The 22,019-nt window shown below is 42.4% G+C and overlaps 1 protein-coding gene across 6 annotated transcripts in view; it reads left to right on the forward strand.

The window, feature by feature from the left end:
- AFF2 (ALF transcription elongation factor 2) overlaps positions 1 to 22,019 on the forward strand; it is a 363,928-nt gene that overhangs the window by 25,067 nt on the left and 316,842 nt on the right. For 2 of the 6 annotated variants that reach the window (XM_057424098.1, XM_057424102.1), the window contains exon 1: positions 5,247 to 5,417. The exons of 2 other annotated variants lie outside the window; for them this stretch is intronic. In XM_057424098.1, coding sequence (XP_057280081.1) covers positions 5,371 to 5,417 — 47 coding nt within the window. In that variant the 5' untranslated portion in view covers positions 5,247 to 5,370. Of the gene's footprint in view, positions 1 to 5,243; positions 5,418 to 22,019 lie in introns of those variants that run through there. 2 more of the 6 variants (XR_008974179.1, XM_057424099.1) reach the window with 2 other exon arrangements.

Consider the following 22,019-nt stretch of genomic DNA (forward strand, 5'->3'; position numbering starts at 1 on the left):
CTACTTCATTAATATAATGTCTATTTGAAAATCAAATTGGATTTGATTTTTTTTTAATAGATTTTTTTTTTGTACTTTTGACCACTGGGGCTCTCCAAATTCCTAGTTGGGTGACTCTCCCTCTTGCTTTTCACAATTGATTTGCATCTGTTTTTTGATAGATCATCTTGGTTTGGATTGACTTCCTCACAGCTTTTGAATACAGTGCCTTGCCTTGGCTAGTTTAGAAGGTTTAGACTATTCTGGCTGTTTTAAGAGTTGCCTGGCTAATGTGCAGAGTGGCAGTAATAAACAGGAATCTCTTTATTACTGGCTTCCCCCCCATGTACTTAATGTCTGACAGTGGCAAAGCATTCTTGCGAAGCTGTGGGATCACACAGTGTTGCAGTCTAAGCACTGCAATACTTCCAACATGATTGCTGGTTTATCTGTGTGCTTCTCTTGAAAGCATTAGTTTACAAATATATTAGGGAGGGCTTTCATGCCACCCGATGGCATTCTTGGGGCTTTTGCTGTGGCATATGGCCAACATACAGAGAGGTGCCAAAAGAGGGAGCTGAAACCCCCTATGAACAATCTGCATCTGACTATTGTGGGACCTCATAACATCCACCGCACACCTATGAGTGATAAAATTCAGTGTGTCCTTGCAGTTAGCTCTGGACACATCTTAACGTATGATATATAAAAGCTTGCCATTGCTAGCTCTAATATAATAATACCAAAGAACCCTGTTTCCTAAGGGAGTCTGGAAAAACTCACTGAAGGAGGGATTATCCATCAGTATGTGATAACATTCTCCCTTCTTACAGTAAGAAAACTTATATTTTCAGAAGCAATCATTGTATTAAATTATTCTTGTTTCATAAAACAGGAGCAACAATGCTATTAAGAGAATAGCTCTGCACAGTTACATGTATCACTCAGGCAGGATGGAGATGATAATTACAATTAGGATGGCAAGAAGATAAAGATTACCTATACATATGCACTTGAAACTGAGTAACAACATACATTCAGTAACTAAAACTCTTCTGTAGTTCCAAATGGGAAATTTAGCTATAGAGGCAGCACGTGATGAGTTCCTACTTTATACATGCATCTGTCAATGGTGATTTTTTTTTTCTGATATATAAGCTTTAGGATATATAAGATTTATGCACTCATGCTAAGAGCGTGTTCTCACAGAGTTGGGCTAAATGTTCTTGTTCTACCTTCGAACAGATGATAATATTAACTTAATTTTCAATGTATTAATGTAATTTGTGTGCTTTAGCTAAGGTGTTATAAATTTGCTCTCTATACATGTTTAGTGCAGTATGAATGAGACAGAAAGAAAAATCAATCATTGCTTCACAGAGAAATATGAACTCTGTTAGCTTCATTTTTCACACTGTGAAAATGACTTGACCTTCCTTTCCTCAGAAATCCAAATATCTCCGATCTGTATTCAAAAGCATAGCTGGGCACAAATTTTCCATTAACATTTTCTGGATGGAAAACTGTGATTTTATTCTTGTTGTTTTGTGGGGAAAAAATAGGGTTTTCTTTGGATCAAATGGAGTATTTTCAACAGAAAAGGTTTCTGTGCTGTCTCACAAGGGCTGCAGTTCAGTTACCTTAGCCTCTGTGGCTGTGGGCTGCTGGCCTCAGTCTCTCTTGCCTGACCCATCACGGCCACAGTGCTGACATTCCTCCTTCATGAACAGGGACAACAGGATGGCTGGTGGCTGCTGCAGCCTTGCTGCTGAGCCCTGCCTTTAGAGCAGAGGTCTGACCAGGCCCTCACTATCACTTCTCCATGTCTTCCTCCTTATCTTTTGTCTCTCTTTGCATATACAGGTGATGTGTGCAAAGCCTGTGGGTGACGAGGTTAGTGTGGGGTGTATGCAGGTTTGAAACAGAGGTTGAACGGAGACGTTGAGGCTGGGGTGCCCCTTCCCTGCTTCAAACTCTGTGCCCTGCTGTCTGATGCTGAACCTGAAGGAGGAGGTGGGAAGTCTGGCCATTTTGGCACAACCTCCACAACTCCCTGGGTTGTATGGTGCTTTCAGCCTTGTGATTCTTACCTATGGCCACTCAGACTTGACCATAGCAGCAGCTGCCCAAGGGGGGCAGGCATTTATGCCTTCTCCTCCTCTAACCTTACACCGGGACAACTGTCAAAGCCACCCACCAGGAGCATCCTGCAGGAAAGCCAGCTCTGGGCTTGTAGAGCAGGATGTGCAGGGGAAGGGCTGGTTGGTGCAGGGCAGTGCCTGCTGTGATGGCAGCAGGACTCACAGCCTCATGGGCACAACCGCAGCCGAAGTTGTGCTGAGCCTGTGTTCCCCTTTGCAGCAGACTGTGGGGCCGGGTGGCGGTGAGCTGGGCCCAGGAGGCCTTGCTGACGGTATTATTCCTGTTCAGAGCTGCTGCAGGAGCTGGGAACTGCAGCTGCGTTCTCTACTGTAACTGTGAAAGAGGTCACACTGAGGGCAGTTGAACTTTCTATTCCTGTCAATTTGGGTAAATGACCCCTTTGCTATTTGAAGCGGGAGCGGGGCAGCCTCATGCTTACTCTTGGCCCCACGCTGGCAGGCTGCAGTGGCTGCTTGCTGCCCGTGGCTGGTGGCCATGCGCTATGGGAGGACACGCTGCCCTGGCACGCTCCCCACAGCCCTTGGCTCCCATCATGAGCCCGGCCTGCTCCCCCTCCAGCCGGTGCGTGCTGAGGTCATGTGGGGCCAAGCGTGGCCGCTGGCAGCGGAGTGTGCTGTGTCCCTCCTCCTGCCAGCCCTCATGGCAGCACGCAGTGGGGCCCTGGCTGGGTGTCTGCGCTGGTGTCTACACCCAGGTGTGTCCTTGGGTTGGAAACTTGACTGCCAAAAAGCTGGTTCGTGCACACTTTCTGGTGCAGCTGAGGGAGAGGGGTGTTTGAGCTGCAGGCGCCAAATGTGACTTCTGAGGAGGACTATCTCTACCATTGGCCTTCATGGGAACTGCAGGCTTGCTTGCTCATGCAGGGTCTCCTTAGCCCTTATCTTTGCTAGAATGAGCTCTAAAAGCCTTTTTGGGCAGACTGTCGGGTGCAGCATTTGCTAGTTTCTGAAGAATTTAAAGGGTTTACCTTAAGAAAGTGAAGGCACTAATAGCTGGGAAGTGGTTTCTCTTTCTGCTGGAGAAGAGGAACTGTACCCTGCAGGGGTGGCTGGCTGGCAGCCATCAGACCCTGCACTGGGAACAGGGGCAGTTGCAACTGCCAAACCCTGCAAGTCCTGCTGCCGAATGCTTTTAGTAAGTCGTTTAGTTGAGTTTAATGGGTCAAGCTCAAGATATCAAAAATAGGTGAGTCATTGAATTTAAGTGATCAGGTGACAGACTAGGGTTTTATTAATAGTAATTAAAAAAAAAAAAAAACAAAACAAAAACCACCAAACCAAAATCTCTGTACCTGTTTCTGAAGAAAAAATCTGAAAATGTGCCCCCACCTCCCATGTTGTTCAAAGTACGGGCCGCAAATGATGATTTTGAACAGGGCTTTTAAACCCAACAACAATGCTAAAATAAGAAACAAAAGAGGGGGGCCTGACTCGTGATACTTGAGCAGCATGTTTGAGTCTGTGAAGAGAGCAGAGGTGCTAGAAGGGAAATGCTGTGCGCACCTGCCTGCCACAGCGGGGATGGGAAGCAGCACTCTGGGTTTTCTGGGTGCGAGCACAGACCGTCATCAGCACTGCTTGGCCTGAGCTCCCTCCCTGTGGGGGACCCATAGACACAAGATGCAAATGTGACTCTTGCAGTGAAGCCCAGGCTAAGATGATGAAGTCTGCCACGTTTGACTTCCACTGATAACAGTTCCACAGCTTTTCCTCTGCAATATTTTTAACCCAGAAGCACTTATCAAACATTTGTGTACTCCTTAGGAAGGCAGAAATCGTGGATTACATTAGCTGCTCTGTCACTGATCTCATTTATAATCTTAGATTTGTCTCTTAATTTTCAGGAAGCCCATAAAGATGCTAAACCTCTAACAGGGTTCACTGGAGCCTCTGTGACAGAAGAGATGTGGGTGCTGTGACTGGCTGTGTGAGCCTCCCAGTTTCTAGAGATGGGGCATGTTTCTAGAGATGGGACCTCACCAAAGCAGAGGTCCTTTCACACTTGGTCAACATGGAGTCCCTGAGACCTGCTGGTACACAGGGAAGTTCAGGGCGCAACCAGTCCTGTGGAAAACTGGAGTAATGAACTTAGCTTTGGTCTTGTCTCAGTGTATGTACTTGTTTGCTCAGCGGGTATATGTATTTGGAATGTTGTACTTATAAAATGGATATGGAAAATCATAATATGTTAGTGTTTAGAAGGCAGTTGTATACAAAAGCACGTGGTCAGGGTGTGTGAACCTGGGTAGAAAATGATCTGATTTCGGGGATGGAGGATGCAGTGGGCCCCTTTCCCCTTTTGTGTGTTTGTGAGGCAGCCTGTAACTGTGGTTGGCTTTCTCCTGGGCAGGTGGGGAGCAGGATGCTCTCTGCAGGAGCGTTCTGGGATGCCCTGTCCTGCTGATGCCCGCAGGTGAGCGGTGCCACTTCCCACCAGTCGCCAAAACGGGGTAGCAGGAAGGGCTCTGCCATCCCAGCGGGGAGCAGATGCTGCTCGCCGGCCCGGGGTGCTGGGGATGGTCACTTCTTCGTTCACTCACCGGGCCGGGCTTTCCTGTGTCCCCTCTCGCCATCCTGCACCTCCCGGTAAAACTGACCCCGGGCCGGGTCCATGCTATACCCCTCGTGTCAGCGGGAGCCCGGTTCGTTCATTCACAGAAGTTCGCTTGGGCAATTAAATTAGAGGTGCCGATTCTGGTATAGTGTTTTTCTCTTTCCCTTACCCCTGCTTCTTTCTCCCCTTCCCCGAGCGCAGCTAGGACGCTCTCGGATTATCCCTAGGCGAGAAGCCCCGCTGCCCACCCAATCCCTCCCCGAACTTCCAGGCGCACCGCGGCGTGGGGCTGCGAAGCTCCGCCAGATCCCGCCGGTGCTGCGGCGGAGGCTCCATGCCGCGGCTTCGGGCCGCCCCGACTCCTCCCCTCGCGGTGTGCGAGCGGGTGTGTGTGTGTGTGTGAGTGTGTGCGTGCGCCAGGGCCGCCGCCGCCGCCGCTCCCGCCGCTCCCAGCCGGGCAGCCAGCCGAGCCGCGCTGCTGGCGGCGGCGGCGGCGCTCCGCGAGCCCCGGGCGGCTCCGCGCGGCCCCGGCGGCCGCCGCTCCCCGCCGCTGCCCCTGCCCGTGCCCATGCCCATGCCGGCCGCGCTGCCCTAGCCGTGCTGGCTCGGCGCTTCTCGGCTCGGCGCGGGGCGGGGAGGGGGCACCACTTCTCTGAGTCTCCCCTCCACATCGTTATGGACCTATTCGACTTTTTCAGGGACTGGGACTTAGAGCAGCAGTGGTAGGTTTTTTTTTTCGGGTGTTTTTTGGGATTTTGTATTCTCCCCCCCTCCCCTTCCCCCGTCTCTCCACTCCTCTCCTCTAACAGCTGCCGGTTTCCTCTCCTCCCTGCCCTTCTCGCTCCCCGGTGCCTTAGCCTTTGTTGAAGGGCGAAGCACCCGGTGCCCGCCGGGGCGCTGGTCCGCGCTGTGCCCGCGGGGAGCCGCGCCGGGGCCGCCGTGCTCTGGCTGCGCTCCGCGGCCGCGCTCCGGAGCCCGGGCTCCGGCCGGTGGGAACACCTCGCGGTGCGTCGGCTGCGGGGCGAAGTTGAGCAGGCGGGGGAGCGCCGGGATATGCCGGGATGCCGGCGGCAGCAGCCCCCTCCCCGGGCAGCGTAGCGCCGCCGAGCCGATGTTTTCCCCGGAACGCGGCTTTGCTCACGTTGTGCTTACTGCTGTCAGTGACAATATTCCTTTCACGGGGGAAAAAGCAACTGTAGTTTTGCCGTGTGGCACAGTTCAGCTATAGCCCCGTTCACTATTGGGGGGGGGGGGGGGCTGCTGGGGCTGGTTTTGCAGGTTTCCTCTTCTGGATGAAGCGTTATGGAAGTTAGTTTTGGAAGTGGGAAGATCAGTCCCCGTGATATTATAACAGGTTTCTTCTTCCTCCCCCCCCCGGTCTGTTTCTTTTCTTTATTGCCCCGCCCCCCCCCCCCCATTTAAAAAAAAAAGTGGAATTTTAGGTTCGTATTGCTCTGCAAGTACGTGCACACCTTGAAAAGGTCGGCGCATCTATTTAAGCGTATTTTAAACTTGTCACCAAAGTGAATGTTAAGGAATTTTCGGTGGGTGACAAGTAGCTGGGAAAGTTAGAATTTGGGTAGGTATTTAGTTGCTTCCCCGGCTGGTTAATGAGGTCATGCTTATTCTATGGCTGTTTTATCAGTTCTTGCTTTACTTTTCAATGTAGCAAATAAAATTCTTCAACTATGCACGGTGAAATTCGCGGTTGGTTACTGCTTTGTTAAATGCTCTTCGGCTGGAGTGCAGTTTGCCACGAAAAAAAGAGACTAAAATACTGTATTTTGTGATCCTAATCTCTAAATGTCACCCAGATTATATGTGTGTATGCATGAGCATTTGGACCTCATGTTTTGTAGAGGGTTTACTTTACCTTGTTGATAATACAAAGGTATGTCTAGGAAAAAGATAATATATTGAGTTAATAACTATCATTTTGCCAAACGCAGTTTAACAGCTATGATTGCAAATCCAAGATAATCAGAACCAAATACCTGTCACGTTCCATTTTACAGCAATCTGGAGTAAATCCTTGGAACCGTCAATTACACTGTATCAATATTAATCTGCAAGCAGGCGTTTTGGATCATGTGCATGTTTTATCAGCTCTACATAAGCCATCATATTATATTTTTTAATAACCATGCTGTTGTTATTTAAAAGTAATAATCACAATAAAATTAGTGCTCAATTAAATATTATGCTTCTACCCCACTATCTTTACTGTGCTGCACTAATTTATTTTGCAGACAACTGATAACCACCGTATTACTACCCAAATAATATTTGCATATAATTTGCCTAATTTATAGCGTGGGCAACATCATTAATTTAATAGAAGCTGTTACAACCCAATATGTGGGTGTATTTCGAATGCTAGGAACATTATAGGTATTGAGTTTTAATGTTTGCTTAATAACTTACTTTCATTTGGCTGTGGTTTTATGTGGATATAGAGATGTGCATCAGAAAGAAGGGAACTCTTGCGCCTCTGTTTTTCCCTTAAATATGAACATATTGCCACTCATTCTAGAAATTCCATTTGCTTGCTTCCATAAAGTGAAATTTATTGGTTTTAGAGGTTTTTAAGGTCCATGAGGAAAGAACATTTTTACTTTGGCTGTTTCAAGTGTTTGATATCTACACAAACTCTCTGTATGGCACAGGCTTTCACAGATTACTCATTGCAGAGATCAAGTTGAATTTAGCTTTTAATAATCCAATTAATATGTGCAAGTACACATGTATATAATATGCAAGTATGTAATCTACGTGTATCCACAAAAATGACACATATCTTGTTGTACATCTAAAGATTTCTGTTTCTGACAAGTAGTTGTGTTGCTTACGGAGTTGAATTTAGCTCATCTGTCCATAAATATGTGCATGTGTATATATGTAATATGTTATACACATCATTTTTGTGTACCCAGAAATATGCATGCTTACCCATCAAGATTTATTGGTTTTTTGGCTGTTACTTCCTAATATTTGTGTGGTTACTTCATAATATTTACAAATAAGTATATATAACATGATGTGTGAATTGCTGCTTATTCTGAAACTGTCCTCCTCCCTTCTGTCTGTATGCTGGCCTTTGTAAAACATGCTTCACAAGCATTTATAAGGCAGTTACAGACCCTTTTCTGCATTCCTTGCAAACCCCAAACTTCTGCTAATCTGTGCTGCAGTCGCCACGAAGGCAAGCTCAGGCCTACAGAGTGTGTGTGTGTCTGTGTTTCTATGTATTATCTGCATATAAAGTACAACAGAAACATAGTCACTCTGTGAAATATACTAAAAAATACAGCCTGAGCAGAGGTGTTTTTTTTTAATCTCATGAAAAGGTGTAATGTATTCTCATTATATCACAGAATGATTGCCCAAAAGTTTGCGGCTGATGGGAAAAATACTCTTAATTTCCACCCCCCCCAGTGGAGGTATGTCTTTGTGTCGCTCCTTGAAACGTATTTTGTCAAGAACTGTCAGAGTTACATGTGTTCTTGAATTCTCACCTGGCGTTCCTGATGATTGGTGGGAGCTTTGTCTTGATACAAACTGCAGAATCAGCCCTTTAGTTATCCATATTATGAGAGATCACAGTAGTACAAGTGTGAGGTGTTTAATTGAACCTTCAAGAATGCAGCTGGGAGGGTAGCCAGGGGTTGGTGTGGGGTTTTTTGTTAACACTTGGGTAAAATGTGTAAAATAAGGCCTCGAATATCCCAGTGGATGCTTTGCCAGACTTCCAGGCTTGAAAAGCTGAAAAAAAATACCAAAAACCCCAAACAATTTGAAGGAATCCAAATGCTGGCTGAGGTGAAAGGGCCAAGGCTAAAGTCTGCTGTGATTCCTGGGTGAACAAGAAATGTTCACCTGGGCTTGCGTTTAGTGTGAGCTATTCTATGAGAGAGAAAGGAAGGGAGATGGATATAATGAAAAGCTTGAATGCCTGTGTGCACCAAGGGGACCACTTGCTGTTAAAAATCAAATTTCATCTTTTAAATCACTTTCCATGCTTGTCTGTGGTAACCAAGTAAATGAAATCTTCAGGTGTCCTGGGACCATGTGGCTAGATTTGAACCTGCTTACAGAGTAAGGTGGTGCCATTAATCAGCAGCTGGGAAGCAACAAAACCCAACAAAACCCCAAGCACCCCAGAATATAATGCTCCTCAGTAACACAAAGAAAGGTGGAGCAGTTCGTGGTTTACATTTTGTTTATTGTCATTGGTATTAATATTTAAGTGCTCCAATCTTTAAAAAAAAGTAGAAGTCAAGAAAATGCTTAGTGGGGGAAATGCATGTTGAGGTATATAAAATAAAACTTGGTGAAGGGAAATAAGCTCAGCAGGTAAGAGTATTGTCGTGCCGGTGTGGTTGTGATAGGGAAGACTTCTCACTGCAGAGAAACAAATCTCTTGGTTTTTTGTTGTGTTGTGTTTTTTTTTTTTCTTTTTCATATTATGTATCACAAGTAGCCTAATTACAGCCAAACCAGCAAACTGCCAGTTATACAGGAAGAAGCTTAAACTCACTAAACTGTTATATAAATAGAAAGTTCAAAGGTCTGTTTGTGGCTGACAAAGCTGAGAACAGGCCATCTGTGGGCCAGGTTCCTCTCCTGTAAGAATGTGAAAACATACTGCATGCCATGGTAGCGTATACTTTCAACGTACTCCTCAACCTGGAGGGGGTGATCCTGCTCTCCAGACAAGGGTGGACTGTTTCAGTTCCAGCCTTGGGTATTTCCTCCCCTTCACCCACCTTCCCCCTCCCCTCTTTGCCTTGTGCTTCTGCAGAAGACCTTCTCAGTTATTGTTTCTTCACCAGGGTCTACAATAGCTCACTAAGTGAAAAGTCTTCTGAATGTGGAGAGTGTTGTGGAATGTGTGAAGCAGAGTAGATAGAGTCTTGGGGGATTAGATTGATTTTTGTATTTTTGTTTTTTTTATATTTTGGGATGATGGTGGGAGCATTAGCAAAGGAGAAAGGCACATTTTGAATGGATTTCTGTAAGGTTTTTCGCCCCCTCCCTTTCTTTTCCATAAGGATATTACAGTTGAATTGCAGTTACTTTATGGATTTGTATTGCAGACATCCCTGAGTAATTATTTGAAAATGTTTCATTTTCAATTTGCTTTGAAAGTGTAAATGGATGGATTGTGTGGCTGCTGGTGGGTGGGTGAGGGGGATTAGAGGCTGTCAAAACAAGCAGCTGAGGAAGACCAAAAATAGTCTTGGGCCAAAACCTGTATTTGAAGTACATCCTGATTTAGTATTTCTTCCCTGGCTGGTATTGAACTCCATGGAGTGTAAATCTTAAAAGAATTTGGCCGTTTGCAAACATTAAGCTCATATCTATCCTATGAGGCAAAATTACTATCAGTTTAATAGCATTTGAATTGTTTTCCTAATGATTCATTCAAGAGTTTAATTACTTCTAAAATATACAAATTGGGATGGGGAGTAGATTCTTCAGGTACTGTTTAGCTGTCCTGAAGCCAGGCAGAACTTCAGAGCACTTAAGCACTTTGTATATGAATCCTATTATATTGTTTAGGATTTTCTTTTTGAGTAAAAGATGGTGTTGTGATGCAGGTCCTTCAGTCAAGCAGAATTACTCCTTTTGTTTGTCTGAAAAGACAGTCATTGCAATCTGTAATTTAACTAAATAATTTAATGGGAAAATGTGACATTCTACAGAACAATTAAATGTACAAAATGATTGCTGAAGGAATGGATGGACACTTCTGGTTTTTTTTGAGCTTCTTAGGACTGGGACAGTGTGTTCTAGTGTCATGGGAAGAGTGTGGTGAAGCTCTTTGTGTTATGAGGCCCAAATTCTGTCTTTATCTGAGTCGTGCAAAATTCCCATCATGCAAGGGACAAAGTTGATTCTAAGACCTAGAAAAAGCACGTGGGCCTTAATACATCAGGGCCAATAGGCAGGTGTATAGTTTTGAGCACACAGGCAGTCCTACCGAGACAACTCTTGGTTTCAAGTTTTACTGAACTGGGTTCTTGATCACTCCCAAAATACTCAGCATGTTTTACTAATGACTAAACCCCAGTTTTCCATGCATTTGGTAATGGAAACTTGTGTCAGTTTTGACTGTATAATGCACGTCCATTTGCCTGAAATCTATCAGCAGTTTTACATGTTTGTACAAATAACTGGGCAGACAGAAAGAATGAAAATATTAAATCTAATTAAAAAAAATCTAGAAGAATTGTAGGAAACATTTTATACACTGAACCAAGTAAGTATCTAAACAGACCCCATCCTGTATTTTCTTGGTGCCTTTAGTTTGTGTTAATGGAGTTTGTATAGAGCACTTGAAGGATTGGGCTCTTGAATGCTTGTTAAATGTATATAATGAATGAATAACATAAAGTACCTGTGTCTTCCTTCAGCTTGGGCCTGAGTCAGTAGCCAGTGATGTCAGTGGAGATGCTCCCACTTGTCTTCAGAGAGTACTGGATTTGACCCTCTTTTGGCTAAAATGCAGACTTAGTGAAATGTGGAGCAACTCTCTAATGACAAGGATCAGCAAGGCACTTTTCACCCACCTAATACTATGCACGTGGGAAAACTCCACAGAACCCAGTTCTGAACCTGTTCAGTTCAAATTTACTGTCTTTCTTTGAGAAGAAAGAAAAGAAAAATGGAGAAGAATGATTGAATCTTTTCTCTACAGAGCCATCAAACATCTGTTAACACTGAAAACTGAAACTGTGCCACAACTCTAGGTTTTGCAATGTTACAAATTCATTCTTGAGCATTGAACAAGAAGGTAGTAAATCCACTGATATGTCAAGTTAGTATAACCTTCCAGACCACTCATAATACAATACAGTCAGGTGTTCATAATAGTGACTTGAAAAGACAGCTTTCTCATCCTTTTATTGTTACTGAATGTTCTATATTGATGCTTTCTAATCAAAATATTTGAATTGTTCTAATAGCTTTGGTCAGAGGTCAGAAGTATGTTACTCCTGACTAACGGGTAACTGTATTGATAAAAAATGAGAGGAAGAAAGGCAGTCAGTATTTTATAGCATGTCAGTAGCTTTTAAGCTCCAGTTTGAATAACTTCTAATGATACAGTTGTTTGACCAAAGATTCCCACAAAAGGCAAGTGGTATTCTATTCAAGCTGCATTTGTGAGTGAAGATTTTGGGGAATGAGCTGAGGGGTTTGTTTTCAAAAACTCTGTACTGGAGCCCAGTCTCAGTGAAACTTGAGAGGAATTGTGTATTGCTTCTTAATTTCAGCATGACTGCTGTTGAATGTGGTCAGTGCAATGGGTTTACAAGGTTAGGCTTGTAGTGCTGAAAAAAGTAATCTGGAACTAGAGGGCTGAGGTAAAGGAATAAACCAAAACTTCCTGCAGTTAACTTCCCAGATGTTACAAACTGTTTTATCATGAAGAGAATGTTTTTCGACTTGTACAAAGCAGATCCACACCATAAATTATTATGACTTTTAAACAAAGGTCTAGTCAGTAGTTTCTTCTTCTGTAAAACTTTATATCACATTTTAATGACATGTTATGAATGTGTTCAATCCAAGCCACCAAGAGAAGAGAACTTTTACCGGGGGAATTTTTTCATTCTTTGACCACAGCAATTAATCTGTGTCTTTTTACTGGAGATTCTTAATAAGTCCTTATTCCAGGTAGTTTGAGATGCTGAGGTTATAGGAGAGTGTGAGATGATACCACAACTGGAGGCTGATATTCATTGTAGGTGACACAGAGAATGGGGGAATGCCATTTACTACGTATAATGTGTAAGTCTTGTTTAGTGAGGAGCTGTAGTCAGCAATTCAGATTCCTGACTTGGATGCTGCGTGGTGCTACCAGTTATAGTGAGACATGAATAGCCCACTCATGATTATATGTTTTTATAGGGGTGGGCTATTAACAAGCAGGAAAAAAGAAAACAAGATAGAACACCAAGTTAAAAATCACTCAGTTTTTCCTTTGACAAGTATTATAATAGCTATTTTTGTATCACTGTGGGTGTACATGGTGTTGTGGAATAAGTAATTCTGTAGCTCTGCATTGCTTTCAGTGTCTGGGGCTCAAACCTGCAGATAGGTGTCTTACTAGTGAGATTAGGGCTTTTCCTTATGGTGCTTTGCATGGGCTATTGTCAGGATTCAGCTGTAGTTTAAAAGTTTTCTTCTTGGTCATTCACGTGTAGGCCCTTGTGATAGGTGATGGTATCTGCATCCTACAAAGGGATGGACACCTAAAAGTAAGATGGGTAAAAATGGAGCAGTACTTGGTGGCTCGTGATCTGTGCTGAGAAGGTGGCTTTGTAACAATGTTTTTAATGTAAAGTATTTTTAGGTGAGAGGGTAACAATCCATTATGTAGGTCTACTTGTTCTTTTTTTTCATCCTTTACTGTATCACTGGGTTAAGTCTAGATTTTACTTGTGAAGAAGGCAAACAACTGTCAGTAGAGAAAGCAAATGCACAGCTTTAAATATAAAATCAGGAAATACAAAATGTCATTAAGGTTGTCAGTTCCCATTTATTTCAGTCTCATGTCATGAGGGAGGCTAAGATCCTGCAGTGCTACAGTGTTTAGGCGAGTTTGTTTCTATATTGCTGTCAGTAGCCATGTTTATATTTGAGAATGCAGTATTCAAGACTTGTAAAAAATAAATGCCTTTTAATTATGAGCCTCTTTGTCTGCATAGAGGCCAGTGTGCAAGACTATTTCAGGGGCCTTGATTTTAGAAGGTTACATAAATTTTAGGTCCCCATACTGAACTCTCAGGTGAGACACTCATAGCCTGGGGTAGCCAATTCATGAATAAAAACTTTGGGCTGCTCTTTCGAATGTGGGGGTGTTTTTTCTTCCAGTTTCTTTCCTGTAGAACAATGGAATGACATTCTTCCTGGTGTTTCCTATGAAGAATAATGATGAGGAATTATCTTCTCTGTCTACAAGTGTTTAGAAACTCATTAGTTAGGGTCCTTGAAAGAATTCCAATACAAGCCAGTGGGTGTGGTGAAGCTGATTGTAATGGGAAGCGGACTGGGCCTTGGGGCTGGTGGTCAGCGGGGAGGCAGAGTGTAAAGAATACTGTGCATATGCTATGGTAAGCATTTTCATAGATCTCCTCTGTGGGAGAGGACAATGGCTTTGGAGCTCATATTTACTCAAAAAGCAGCCCTTTGATTTTCCTGGGTTTATGCTTCATTGCACATTGGAAAGCCCATTTGTCTTCACCAAGTCTTTGAAGAGGCATAGGTGAAGGGATTGACGCATTGGCCAAGGGCTAAGGATAGCAGTTGCTTGGAGAAGGAGATAAGTTGCCTGGCTTTTTTTGGTAATACTTGGTAGAGTTGTTGTCATCCTTGTTAAGTTTGCTAAATCAAGGAATAGAGCGTGGATTTTCTTACTGGCTCTGCCACTGGGAAGTCACTTTGTGTCTGTCAGAGTTGGGTAATGATGTTTACATCTTTGGTAATTTGCCTTTTTTGTTAGGTGGAAAGCGTGAGAGAGGAGGGCTGGTTGTTTTGGCTGTGTGGTTGGTTATCTTTGGTGTTCCTGTTCATTTTTTCATCTTCCTGGGGGTCAGCACAGACTCTTTTTTTCTACTCTGAACTTCCCTCTAGCTATACAGTCCTTCACTAGCTTGCTTGTACTACCTTACCTACAAAAAGAGTGAACAGTGTTGATGCAGATTTTCTATGCCATAGCTTATGCATTGAGCTCCTGTGTTTGATTCAGCTTTTGTGCTGAGGATATCAGACACACGTTTAGAAAAATGGGGTGACTTTTCTGGCCACAGACCTTCCAAGCAGTGTTGATTTATGTCTCTCTGCTTTGCCTCCTTTTGTAAAGTGAGAAGAATAACATCTCAGAATTTTACTGATAGACTGAAGCATTTTGCATCAGTCTGCCATCAGTTACCCCATCTTATCCACAGGGGAATGGGAAGAGAGGAGTGAAGTAACTTACAGATGGGCTCTGCATTGGTCAGGGCTGCTGTCAGCTGAGTTCCAGTTCACTGCTTGCCCACTCTGATGGGTATATTTTCCTATTCCGCAGGGGTGTGATGAGGTTAAGTCCCTTAATGTTTATGAATGCTTATGGTGATAGAGCAAGACAGGAACCTAGGCAGATGTATTAGTAGGGGAAAGGCAAGCCCATAAAGAGAAATGGTAGGATTTGGGCAGAGCATATCTACAAGAAAAGGTAATCGAAGGGCAGAATTTATTTACATTGTGCATATTTGATATAATTTACCCAGCTCTCAGCTGGACCGTGCACCTTTCAGAGACAGAATGATCTTGTTACTCCAGAAGACTTGTCATTTCCTGGGTCTTATAGCAAAGCTTTGTATATGCACCTGCAGCTTAAGTAAATGTCATGTCTTAGATGCTTCACTGAGTAGTACATCTACACGTTTTCAGAAGCATTGTTGGTCTTTGAGCCAGCTGCCTTTGTTTCTAGCAGACCGCTGCTTTGTTGGTTAACCCTGGGCATAAGTTTTCTTCACATATGTTATTAGACTGAACATACTTTCTATTTATACCATGTGGGGATACAAATTACTGTGTTGCATTTAGCAAGCACTAGGAAGAGTACATCTTTGTGGTGTAAAGAAAAAAATAAAGTCAGAGTTTTATTTGAAGGTCCTTTCTTTCCAGGTTCAAGGGAAAACGGCAAAAACAATTGCAGGTCCCAGAAAGCAGGAGGTATTTGAACATACTTGTTTAAATAGATTGTGTTGGTGGAATTTGGTTCTGAAATTAACAATGGGTTTTGAAGAAGGGAATGAATTTTTATGAAATCCTGGTGTAAGGTAATTAGGGAGATTATTAGTAGCATACATATTTACAAGTATTGTCTTCATGGCTTTGATAGTTGTCTGTAGGCCAGTAAAATTGCACTAGAGGGCTGAGCCAAAGGCCACTGCAGCCAGTTGAAGTTTTTCATTGATTTAGTGAGCTCTAAAACATACTTAGCGAGAGCTTCCTTTGCTTTCTCACTCCGTTTCTGGAGAAGATGACCTTTAACTACTCTGAGGTAGAGCTCCAGAAATGTTATGCAATATATTACAATATTTTTGTTACTGCTCAGTCTTTCCTTCTCTCTTTAAAGAGCCCTTGCACGAACTGACTGTTTAATGCACACTTTGAGGGATCACAGATAAGGGAACATAATTAAAGAGCGTTTTGAAATTTGTGTAGGAAAACATCTTTGTGCTCTTTTGGAGTCCTACAGCCCCATCGGCAGGACATAGAGCATGTTTGGATTGTAGACCATGACTAGGTGTTACCCTTATCAGGGTAATAAATAATACACTTCCCTGTCACTTCACTGTGCCTCGTTCTTTCCCCATTACCCAAGACAAGCTGTTGTGTGAGAATTTTGCCTGGTTGTAGACTGTTCATGAATCTTGCAGTACATGACATGCAGACATCTAACAAACATGACTAGAAACTGCATAAAATACAGACATAACACGGAAGTCATATGTTTGAAAACACGTTAGGGCTTCTCAAATAACCTGATATCTAGAAGGTTTTTTCCTCTTGTTTATCCATAGCCAGGAGTGTTCTGCTAGATGCATTTCAACCCGATCAGGGTTATTTTAGATTTTGTAATGATTCTTGTGTAAACTCACACAATCTGCCTGCAGATTCAACTTCAATGATAAAATGTCTCATCAAAAAATTGAGGCAGGCTAGAATGTTTGGTTAAGATTTAATATCTTTCTAACTAATTGTAACACAGTGTCAATATATGCTCTAATGTCTGTGGAAAGAACATAAATGATACAGTTCCATTGTAGCAGGTCTTTTGTAAACAATTAATGGTGAGGTGGATGTCTGAGGCAAGGGCGAGAGAATTGATAAACCTATTCCAAAGGGCTTGAAAAGTTGAAGTGAATTCTAAATGTAGATTACGAGCAAATGATGACAGCCAACCCAGCATTACCTCAGTTGATTAATTTATAAGGATACTGGTCAATGATTTTAACCAACAGCTATGCATAGTAGAATTCTAATGGGATCTGTCTGTTAAGATTACATAAAGTAGAGCATTTGATTTATTTCATAGCTTTCCAACGCTCCACTTTAACTTCATACAAATAATGCATTAGTCACACTGGATAAAATGGCGTATTGAATAAAGTTGTGATTTTGTCTGCCTCTTATAATCTGATTTTTTATAAAGGATTAAATCTGTTTTAGTAGTTTATTCATATCATAAAAGAGATTGTCGCTTGAATGAAATCTTTACATCTGCCACTTTCTATCTCATTAGAAAAGACAGTAACATAAAGTTCCTCATTTCCTCCCAGTCTGTTTTATCCCCTGGTGTGTCTGAGTCTGTATATCTTCTGTACATGTTTGTATATTATAATGCAAGTGTGTTTTTGAAGTTGTGGTTAAGACTGCGTCACAGCTTGGGGAGGGGGAGTAATGTGAGGGGTTATAAATGTTCTGCGGAGAACATACCCACCCAGGAACAGATGGGGGATGTGGTAAGGGGTGACTGTCAAAAATCTGAAAATGCTGGGTTTTAGTGGCATGGACATGTGTGTATGCATTGCCAGATTCAGGAAGGTATGTAAGTACACGCGGTACTTCGCTGGGAGTGTGCCTACGTCAGTGGACGCAAGTGCATGCTTAATGATAAGCACATGTTGACTTATGGCTGAGCTAAGAGGACGTGAAGATTGGGCATTCATCTGAACTTCAACGTGAATTGTTGGTTGTGATCAAACTGTCCAACTGTCATTCATCTATCACAGTGACAGTGGTTTTTAAAACATTATTCAAATTCAAACGCATGGTTGTTGGTTTTATTAAGCTAAATATTTAGTGCAAAATTACAGATTTAAGCAATTTTATCCATTGTTGCCAGAATATTGGCTTGCTGTTTGTATATTTTATTCCTTTAGTTTAAACGTGTGTCATTGACGGGATGCTGCTGTTGTAACTGGCAGTTGTTTTCACATAGACCTTTAAAGTCAGAGCAGGAGATGATCTTTCCATAGATGTTTTCTTATTTGTATTTAAGGTTTTTGCTGTTTCTGTTCAGTCCTATTAAGTGCTCAGCCACACTCGGTCTTCTGAACATGAGGTTCTCTTGGTTTCTGATCTCAAGCAGAGAGGTAGTATCCAGCCCTTTTAATTGCCCTTTTAGTCAGAAAATCAGATTCTGAGGATTTTGCTTCTCCTTCTGAGGACCTGCCGAGGACGGAACTTCTTCATTCACATTTTCATTTGTTGGTACATGTTGCAGTTTTACTGGCTCTGGCATTTTAGTCTTGGCTCCTTTTCCCACGTACTTCAAGTCAGTAGGAGTGTTTTGATATAGAATGTGTAGTCAGCCTCTCCTGAGGAGCGGGGAGCCGCCTGCAAGCTCTGGTTGGAAACGCCTGGGTGTGCAGGGAGGCTTGTGCTGGGTGCTGCCCTCACAGGAAGCCTTGGGTGGCAGAGTGTTAATACAGGATTATACCTTTGCAACTTGCAGCACAGGATGGGGCCTGTCTCTAACTCCAGCAGCCTTTTTGAGCAAGGCCTTAAGAACCACATATTGTTCATCAGCCCGCTTTGTTTTAGGGGAAATGACAAGGGGACCTGGCTCTTTGCTCTGCTGGCCATTTTCTCTGCAGCAGTGGTTCATTGGCTGGCTGAACTGACAGTCACAGCTGAGTCATTTTTTTGCCTAAATTGTGTTCATTACTGAAATAGAGGGAAAAAACCCTTTACTTGTCACAGAATTGCCTTTGGTCGTGACTACATTCCCATGATGAAGAATGTTCCTCAAAAGGGCAATAATGTTTGCTGAGGTAGAGATGCACCCTACACTGCAGTTTTGGGGGCTAAATCTGGGCAGTATTCATGGCTTTGTTTGCTGAGATCAAGTAGTTTTGGCATTACTGAATGAACAGTGCCCTCTTCCTCAGCTAAATTTGAATACCCTCTGCAGCAGGTTTACCTGCACACATGGAGCAGCTCCAAGATCTCTGGCCTCGCATTAAAAATGGGTAGTCATAAGAGGCATAACTCCCATGTCCTCTCCTGCAGCACTAGGGCAGGTGAGCATCACGTGTGTCTTGGGAGCCAGGGGAGCATTCCCTGGCTACCTCCTCCCTAGCAAACCTGGCCTGTTGGAGGGGCCATCCTGGAGCTGCAAGTGGCTGGAACAGGTATCCATCACTGCTGTCAGAGTATCCAAACCTTGCACTGTCTGTATGTTCAACTGTTTAAAGGGCAGTATTTCAGCTTTCTTGCATGTGTAGTAGCACAGTTTCTGGGCTGGAAAGTGTGTACTGATTACATAGGGTTCTAGCTGCTGTTCAAGAACCAGTGATGGTTCTTGATGCTGATGCTGGACCCACAGTTTCATGATATACTGAGAACTAATGCAACATCCAGCACTCGACTGACAAATTATTCTGTGAGATGGTTACTGTAATAAGACACAGCATAAGTATTTAAATATGAAAGAGCAGTGCCATGCTGTTTATTTTCTGTGAGGAATACTGACTGTATCTCTCAATAAATAGAGAAGAGCCATTCATGGGAGATTTTTGTTATGTTATATTTGGCAGCTGTTTGTCTTAATAGGAATTCTTCAATAGTGTTTATTGTATTTTGTGCTGGTAGGGGGGAGAGCCAAAGCAGAATCCAAGCAGTTTTACTTGCTTTACTTGTGAACAATGAGAAAATATTGCTATATTAATTACTGTTGTGCTTTATTGGCAAAAATAATATGAAATTGCTAATATAAGAAAGGCTTTGATTTTCTCATTAGCACAGGATATTTTGCATCTGTTCTGGTTCACGAGTGCATTGTTGGCACTTAAATAATAATAATGACTCAGTAATGAATAAGAATAACAACAAATAAGCATGTGAGTATGCATGCAGGCAGGCACCCTCCGGTGTTTATCAGTAGGCTGGTTTTGGAGGTCTTGCAAAATGAGCTGTTCCCATATGCCCATTCAGATTTTCTTAGATCATTGCACAGCCTGAAGATTCATTTCGCTGCTGACATGGCTGGGTTATATACAAGTACATTTTCATTGTGTGTCAGGAGTGAAGTGTTAAAGTTGAAATGGAAAATGTGTTTCTTCCACTTAGAAACCTTTAAGTCTCCATTTTTCGTCTGTTCTATTTTTTCTTCTTCCTTTTTTTTTTTTGGTGAATAGTCTTAAGTATCTCATTGTTTTGAACTCATAAAAATATCAGAGCTCTGGATTGTTCTGCCAGCCTTTCAAGTATGCTCTTAAAAATGTAGCCTGAAAATACCTTCATTACAGTTCAGCTCAGTTTGTATCAAATTATCCCTGCTTCTGTGGTTACTATTACAAAACCAGGTAATGTTAAACTGACATTAGTGGTCTGTCTTGAATATTGGAAAGCACAAGAATCTGAAATCAAGGTTCGAATTCTGATTTGACTCTTGGTTTATAATGCTGTCTCTCCTTTTGTAAAGTCGCCTGCCTGCCTATATAATATGCCACACAGTACAATTTTTGTTGTGTTTTTTTTCCAGGTCTTACCTCATGCTGAATAGCTAAGAACAGTGATACATAAAGGATAGCACAATATTCCCTTTATTGTTAAAGCAGCAGCTAATTTCATCAAAGAATGTTAACTTTTAGCCTTATTCCCAAAATAATTTGGGCTAATGATGTGACTTAACTGTTCCGAGTTTAAGAGAAAAGGAAGAGGCTTAGTTCAAGTTGGTAGGAAAACAGCAATTATGTTTTGAGTTAGTGTTTTCCTAAAACACTACTCTGTGTTGTAAATTATGCCCTTATGACCCTGCAGCTCAAGAGAAAGTCACAAAAAGGATGTGTATGTGTATAAACAGTGATCTGGAATTTGACAGTTGTGGTCAAAATACTTCAAGTTCTGGGCTGACAAACGAGAGGGCATCTTCTGTGTGAAGGGTCTAAATTGTACCTGCCATTTAATTCCATTAAAAGACTACCTTAAAAAAAAGTTTAAAAAAAGTGGCCTTATTGATTACTCCAACTGATACCTGGCTTAAGAAGTCTGCATGTGTTAATGTGCACTTTATATCTGTGAAGCAAAGAAAAGCAAAAGTGTATTTTTTTTTACCTGTTTGTTTTTCCTTATTTATTAAAATTATTCTTTGGTCCAAGAGCCCTTAACTGTAGTGGCACAAACCTTGCAACACATGCATGGTTAACTTAAAACAGCAAGGGAGGAATAAAAAAAAGGAAACAAAAAACAAGCTTCCCCTCCAACTAAAACAGCTTAGCCCTGGATAAGCCAAAAGAAATTGGTAAAGCAAGTGGTTTAATAGACATAAAGTGTAAAGTACTTAAAGTGATCTGTGAATGGAAGCCACCCTAAGTCTGCTTCTTGTCACAGTAATTTGTCTGGCTTAAGAGCAAAGTAAGTGGGTCTCCTTGGCAGTACAAGAGCAAGTAGATCACCAGGTAAGATCAGATAGGAGTCTGTTGATAACAACAGGACTACAACAAAGCTCTTCTTTTTGACACCATTTCTGCTGTTGCTAGTGCTGCTAGTAAGTGTGCTAATTATCATGAACCTGATAAGGCTTATATTAATTGACTGAACTGAATGTAAATTCTGGTTAAACAGAGAATAGTTTAGTAGATTTGACAGGTGCTGGGCTGGTTTGGCTGCTGTATTCAGACTGAAGGCATGCTTCAAAACAAATAGCTGTATTTTAACCCTTAAATTTTGGGGAGGCTTAAAATGTTCAGATTTGACTCCTAAAATAGAGAAGCTTAAGGTTTTTAGAATATTTTCTGCCTTTCTCCCTTGTTCTGTGATACTTTATGCAAGGACAATTAATTCTTACATGTTTCGTATTGCAGCAAAATCCCATGTGGTCATTTGTCATGTAGTTACATGGCACAGAGTGGTATGGCCTGACTGTTTAGTCTCCAGATGCTGTTACAGTAATAAATGTCGGATAATAAATAGCAGTAACAGCCGATCTGATGGCTGTAGACTAGATGTGAAGTTCCAGTTTGAGGGTGCCCTGTGTTGGAGTTTTGGACAGATCATCTCTCTCTACCTCATCTCTCACATTTGCAAAATGGATACTGTAGTATACACTTGGCTTTAGAGGTGGTGTGGGGCATGTGTGGCAGTTGTGAAGATACTCTGAGGTCTTTCAGATACCTTTAATATATCCAAGCAAGAGAGTGTCAGTATTTAAGTGCTCTTCTTTTGCCTGTGAGGAGGGTGTTTCCTAACCAGCAGAAGTGTTTAAATGGTCAGTGTTGTAAGTGGAAATAGATTTGGAAATGGACATGGAAGAAACAAAA

The sequence above is a fragment of the Pezoporus wallicus genome, unplaced genomic scaffold (genome assembly GCF_028554395.1).
Source record: "Pezoporus wallicus isolate ANWC-B61680 ecotype Strahan unplaced genomic scaffold, APGP_CSIRO_Pwel_v1 contig_8075, whole genome shotgun sequence".
Lineage (NCBI taxonomy): Eukaryota > Metazoa > Chordata > Aves > Psittaciformes > Psittacidae > Pezoporus > Pezoporus wallicus.